At 44.0% G+C, this 6,000-nt stretch overlaps 1 protein-coding gene across 1 annotated transcript in view; it reads right to left on the bottom strand.

Annotated features, from left to right (window-relative positions):
* Window positions 1–111: 111 nt before the first annotated feature.
* T265_03059 (hypothetical protein) overlaps window positions 112–6,000 on the bottom strand; it is a gene marked incomplete at both ends in the record, with an annotated part of 38,530 nt that continues 32,641 nt past the window's right edge. Inside the window, 2 exons of the mRNA XM_009167448.1 lie at window positions 112–427; window positions 5,607–5,833. Of these exons, the coding sequence (XP_009165712.1) occupies window positions 358–427; window positions 5,607–5,833 (297 nt within the window). The remainder of the gene's footprint in view (window positions 428–5,606; window positions 5,834–6,000) is intronic.

The raw sequence follows: 6,000 nt of genomic DNA, 5'->3' as shown, positions 1-6,000 counted from the left end.
ATATATATATATATATATATATACATAATCTAAGCTTGTATATCGTTTCTTGGAATGTGATTGCTTAGGCTTACGGTTACCCTGAATAATGTTAGAAGAAATCCTGGGGCTGTAAAAGCATGATGCGACCATTTGTTTACATAAGCGATAGTATGCAATTCACAACATCTTATAGGAGTAAAGTCACTGGAATTAAACCAATCAGAATTCACATGTAGGTTATAGCAAGTAGAGGTATTACAGATGGAGAAAAAAATAAAATCATGAGAGCTGTGTAGGATAGGCCAAACAAGAAACGGTTTAAAGGACTGGTGTGTACAGAGAAAGATTGCGCTGGGTGGTTGTCTCTGCTTGGCATCAAATTATGGCCGATCTTTTGAAAGTCCTGGTAGACAACCGAATTTGGAAGTTGAGCGCAGTGAAAAACCTGGAAACCGTTAAAAAACAATGAATGAATGACTTGCCAGTCAACAAGAAATTCGCATTAGTTATTGTGGGTGCCTGTAATACGGAAGTTTCCTTCTAATAAGCAATACCCTTGAGGATCGATCTTTGGTTCACTTGAGAATTGCTTTTTCTACATTGAGGGGGGCTTTCTAGAAATTCCACCCAGATCGTCCTCCCTTTCTGTACGATTTTTCACTAGTCATAACTGAATAACATCATTGAAACTTCATGAGTAAATTTCGTCCAAAAACTCCCTAAGATGTTTATCCAGTTCCGCACGCACTCTAATATTAGATAACTGATTTCAGGCGTTAAATTACCTGAGAGAGCCTTTGCATTGAATCACTTTCCGAACAAATGATTCACTCGAGTTTCGACAGAACCTCCTGTTCGCACGCATCGATATGCAAATGAGAGATTCATCCAGTGTTTTAAATGTTTGAGTAACCCGCCGGAGCTAGACAGACAACACATTGGAGAAACGCGCCAAAGCCCACGCGTCTAGCTAACCGGTGCTATGATGGCTAGACTTCCCTCACTCACAAGTAGGTACAATATAGGCATTCGGTGAAGCATACACACCTCATCAAATCCAATGGAGTGCAGTTACAAGGTCACATTAAGCTCACTCAGCTAACCGAACACAATGTTTGTAGGCATGCATTACATGCACTTTTCATCAAATAAAGAGATTTACGAGGTCAAACTCGGTTCTCACATATTCAATAGTGGAAAACGCACATTCCTGGCACCGAATGAGGAAACCACTTTGACCAAATGGTGCACCTCGACCAGCACTTCCTCCAATGGTCATCCAGTGAAAAGGTCATAAGACTGAAACTAAGATATCGCCCTTCACTTACTTGTTCATCTACCCGTTTTTACCCGCCAAATTGAGCAGCAGCAACAAACATTGTTGATCAAATCTGTAACCGGTAACTAAACCGACGCAAAGTAGTTGCCAAATTCATAATATCCTTCAGGTCTACCCGTGTAACGGTGATACTACTGGTGGGAGGGCGTGCGAGTCGTATGTCTTCTCGTAAATCCGCTTTGCATCTCTTGAAAAGTGAGATCTATTATGGAATTTGTGGAGTCGCTTTGTAGCATTTGCTTGGATTTGGACAACAGTCAATGAATATCCAGGAAAGTTCAGAAAGACACGTTCAAGGAGGATATGCATATTCAGTTTTTGTAAACAAAATGCATATAAGAGTTTTGCTTCCTTGCCCAATAGTCCGTTATTGTTTAGTTGGTATTTTATAATAAATAACTCCGCAGCGAAGGCCTTCTTCCTTTCACCCGTATTACATTTCTGCTTGTCTCCTTTGGTTCATCGGAGTTGTAGGTGAGATGATGTAACTTCCTAGACGATTGCCATCGAAAGACGTGAATACTGATAAAAAGTATTTCATATTAGTGCAAGGGGTAAAGACTTCTTTTAAGGCATTCCTTGCTGTGCTCTGTGATGTTCTTTGCTTAGTTGAAGGTTTCCTACAGTAGTAAATTTTGGTTTGCGACAAACACCATTTCCAGGTGTGTTGGGCGCTTGTTCCTTAGGCGGAAACGGTACTCCGAAATTGCACAAGGACATGGATTAAAATCCAATAATTCGAGACTGACGTTGCGGTTCCGCCAGAATTACTCAGTCACAATTTGCACTAGGTTGCAAATCCTAGCAACGTTATTATTTCTTACAACCATGCAGCAGATCGGGGTCGAGTGGTACAACGGGCAACTTGACCAACATAACTCAGAAATGGGTGCCTTAAAAATACGTGAAAAACTTTAGTCGGCTCATTTCTACGGCCACTGGCTGAGCGGACGACGGCACAAATCACAAGTATGAAAATGCACATCTCACGAAAGACATATTGGCCTGTCTGTGTACAGGAGGACCGTGAATCCAGTTGTAGATCGCCACTTATGATAAGTACTACTAGGTACAGGAATCTGGTATCTTCCTGAAAGGGCGTCCGGACTGCATGAGTTCACTCTCCATCAGAGCAGGGTGAGTATACCCCCAATATACACGCCCTGCCCGTCCGACCGATGGCAATCCAACTATTTGTGGTTGCAATAACACACAACTAACTCTTTAGGAGGGTCCAAACCCAGGAGACCACTTGTCGGAAGCGACAACGTTTAGTTCTAGCACAATGGTGAAATTTCTTCAAGTAAACTTTCAATCAAGTGCCACATTGTAGGCCACGAAACAAGGTACATAAGTGTATGCGCCGGGTGTGCGCAGTTCAAGTAACAGTAGTCGATAAATTCGCGAAACGACCTAATTTTGTTCAGTTTCTTCAGAAGAGAACAACCTTAATATAATTGTACAATGACTTCATGGTTTCGATCCAGGGTTAGAGCACCAGGAACATGCTGTATTGGTGACAATGGGCTAGAAAATTGTGCAGAAATTGAAGCCCAACACAGTGCACGGTTGTACACAACCAAAAGTCGCAATGGGATTTAAATTAGATTTATCGGCGATTCCCGATGAAAGTGGAGCTTCGCAGTAGCTGTCCACATCGATACTGGGCTGATATTACTGTCAGGTTTATGTCGACGCGCTGTTGTTAAAAAGCTCTATTATTTATTAAATGGGTTTGTTTCACCCCAGTGGACCAACCGTGAGCTACTCAACATTAGCGGACAAAATGCTCCGTGATTCCATCCACATGTCACATGCAGTCTGGGGACAAATCCATTCAACTTTCCAAGGTTAGTGGCGTTCGCCGATAATGATGGTGTTACTAAAAATAGTTTAACGCGCTCGGAAGCAAAGCATGTTGATCGATATATTTCACCCATCTAATGGGACAGCAGTGAAAGTGCAAGTCTGTCCACCACTTCATGCATTTGTTTCCCACCAATGGATCGCCATCCATGCGCGTCAACATACCGCATTATGTTGGAGGGCAACTGGAAGTTTATTCAATACACCTGAACGCTTCCCCACTGAACGGCTAAATGGGTGGTTTCAGGCTAGGTCGAAGCAGTGCACCTGTTGAAGAGTAAGAATGGTATTCTGACACATGCCGTAATCGAAAAAATACTGACGTGTTTTGTTCCACGTATTTCGTCTCCAATCCCCTGACGGGGAACGTCGGAGTTAGCCGAGCAGTGCACATGAGCCGCAGTAACCAAAGCCGATCAGCCGGAAGGCGGCGATGAACGGACGGCACACTACAGAGTCAGCATTAGTGTTGGTGTGCCGGCAGAAACCAGGTGGGGTACGCGTGACACAGGGACATGGGTGCTTTGTACAATGGTTTGCTCACAAGCGAACACCCCGAAGATCAGACAAAACCACTCACTTGTTGGGATTCGAAGGTCGAACGCTCATGCAGTGCAAAAATGAAACCGGAGCAACCCGTGATATGTTTTAGGGGGTGGCTTATCGCGGGGTGGTTTTATACCGTGAGGGCATCACGATATTCATCCATCCAGCAACAAACTTACATGACTTCTAACTTGGTGGTCTGAGACGGCAGCGGAGAATCGTAAGCCAGAATGCTATTCAGGCTTAAAAGTATCGTGTTTTCCTATACAGGGAAGGGACCGATCAACCGTGATTTCTTTTAAATGGTGAATGCTCTTGGGCAGAACAACTGCATAGGGAAGTGATTTTTAGAGTTTTTTCGAGAAGCGACAGAAGTTTACCAATAATAAATCACTCAACAACGAGGTGCAGCACTCGCTGTATCTAACAGCCTTCCACCACTGTATGATTTTGCAAAGTGATCGAAATCTTATGCGGTACTTCCCTCCATAATATGACTAACCGTTCAATGCTACCGAATTCGCCCAGCTTTTCTCAGGCGATAACGGAGTTCGAGTAGCCCTTGACGATGCTCATTTTCCACGTTCCCTCCAGTCCCCTACAGTACTATTCCGGCAAACCCTGGGTTTATTTTTTTGGTGAGACATGTCACAAGCTGAGAAAAGTTGTGCAGCCAATCCCACTTATTGGCGGTGTGACCATGGTGAGAAACGAATGATCATGTGAGGTTATATAATAATAATAAATCAGCTGTGACACCCTTCCGATACCTCACTGCCACGCCACCAGAACGAGGCACGAGGGCTGAGATGCTCACGTTGCCACAGCCTAGACAGAATAAGTCGAGGTGCAGAGGTTGGATTCGAACCACTGACATTCCAGTCAGTAAGTTCACGCCTTAACCACTGAGCTACCTCGAGATAATGTAATTTTGCCACGGGATATATTAGAACTGAGAAATCAATAAGGGAAGGAACATATTCTGAGCCACGGCAAACAAACGCGGGACGGTACCATCTTGGTTGCATGCATACGACGGGTAGAGAAGCTGTGCAGTAGTGAATCCCACGTAATTGGTTTCATTCTTTTAGGGCTTTACGATTTACCTATACAGTATCCAAAACTATGTAGACTGTTGTTACCGTTATTCACACTTCAAGTTGCACAGAAAAAAAACAGGCTTAAACTCAGAAACAGCCTACATATAGCAGTGATTTTTGGTAGATCAGGCAGTCCAGTTGATGATCAAGGTTTGCTCGCTGACCGTGCCATTTTTATCGAAAACGATTCACCATCAATCGAGGTTACTTCGTCAGCGCGTTGCTCTGTAGCGTAGAGGAGTTGGTGATTGTGCTTAGGTGATAAGTCAGTGAAGCGGGCAAACATCGAAATGAAAACTTTGCGGATGACCATAACGTAGGCCAAAAGCCTCATTTTTCTGCGTAATTTCCTGCGATGAATGTGACACACAGTATGAATTCAAAGAACGGAGTAGCCATCAGGAGAAAGTCATTGTTCTGAAAGTTACGAACAACTGCGACTAGAATCACTTGAATAATTAGAAGTGCGTCTCAATTTGTTACAGGAGTTGGCAAAGCATGACAATTCAAACGAAAGTTAGAATGATAAAATGACTCATTAGTAAGATAATCAAATGGGGTTTATCAATGCGGCATATTCACCCAAAAAACAACCAAGCCAAGTAAGGTGCGGCGGACGGTGAACTGGCCTGCGTAACAAGAACCTAGCATTAAGTTGGGTGTTCATGAACCAGGTTGTACATATATAGAGTTCTGCGTCACAGTTTTTAGAAAACAACAAGCATCAAAGAAAGACGACACTTTAAACACGTGCACTTTGATCCTTACTTCACTGCGGCGGAGGTGGTGCAGGCAGCTGAGTAGTGTACTGCTGCACTGCAGAATATGGTGGTGGCGGTACGTCCGTCCAACCTGACCCGGGTGCGTTGGCGACGGGAGCACCCCAGCCCGATCCAGGCTGGGGAGCTGAGGGTAGAACTGGAGTTGGAGCATGCTGTGGAGACGGGAACGTTGGACCTCCTTGCCCGGTTGGATATGGCGTCACTGCGCCCGGATATGTCTATTACGAAAGTCACAATAGAGCAGTGGTGAATATCAACGAAACCTTGGCCTAGTTGGAGTGCGCACTGTAGTTTACATTCTGAATAAGGTTTTCAAAATCAAAGTCGATTCAAGAAACAAGCTAGGAGGTCCAGAGATTGCAAAAGAGAATACAGAGATAACAAT

Source organism: Opisthorchis viverrini, assembly GCF_000715545.1.
Source record: "Opisthorchis viverrini unplaced genomic scaffold opera_v5_41, whole genome shotgun sequence".
Taxonomy (NCBI): Eukaryota; Metazoa; Platyhelminthes; class Trematoda; order Opisthorchiida; family Opisthorchiidae; genus Opisthorchis; species Opisthorchis viverrini.
This window is presented reverse-complemented; position numbering and strand designations above follow the sequence as displayed.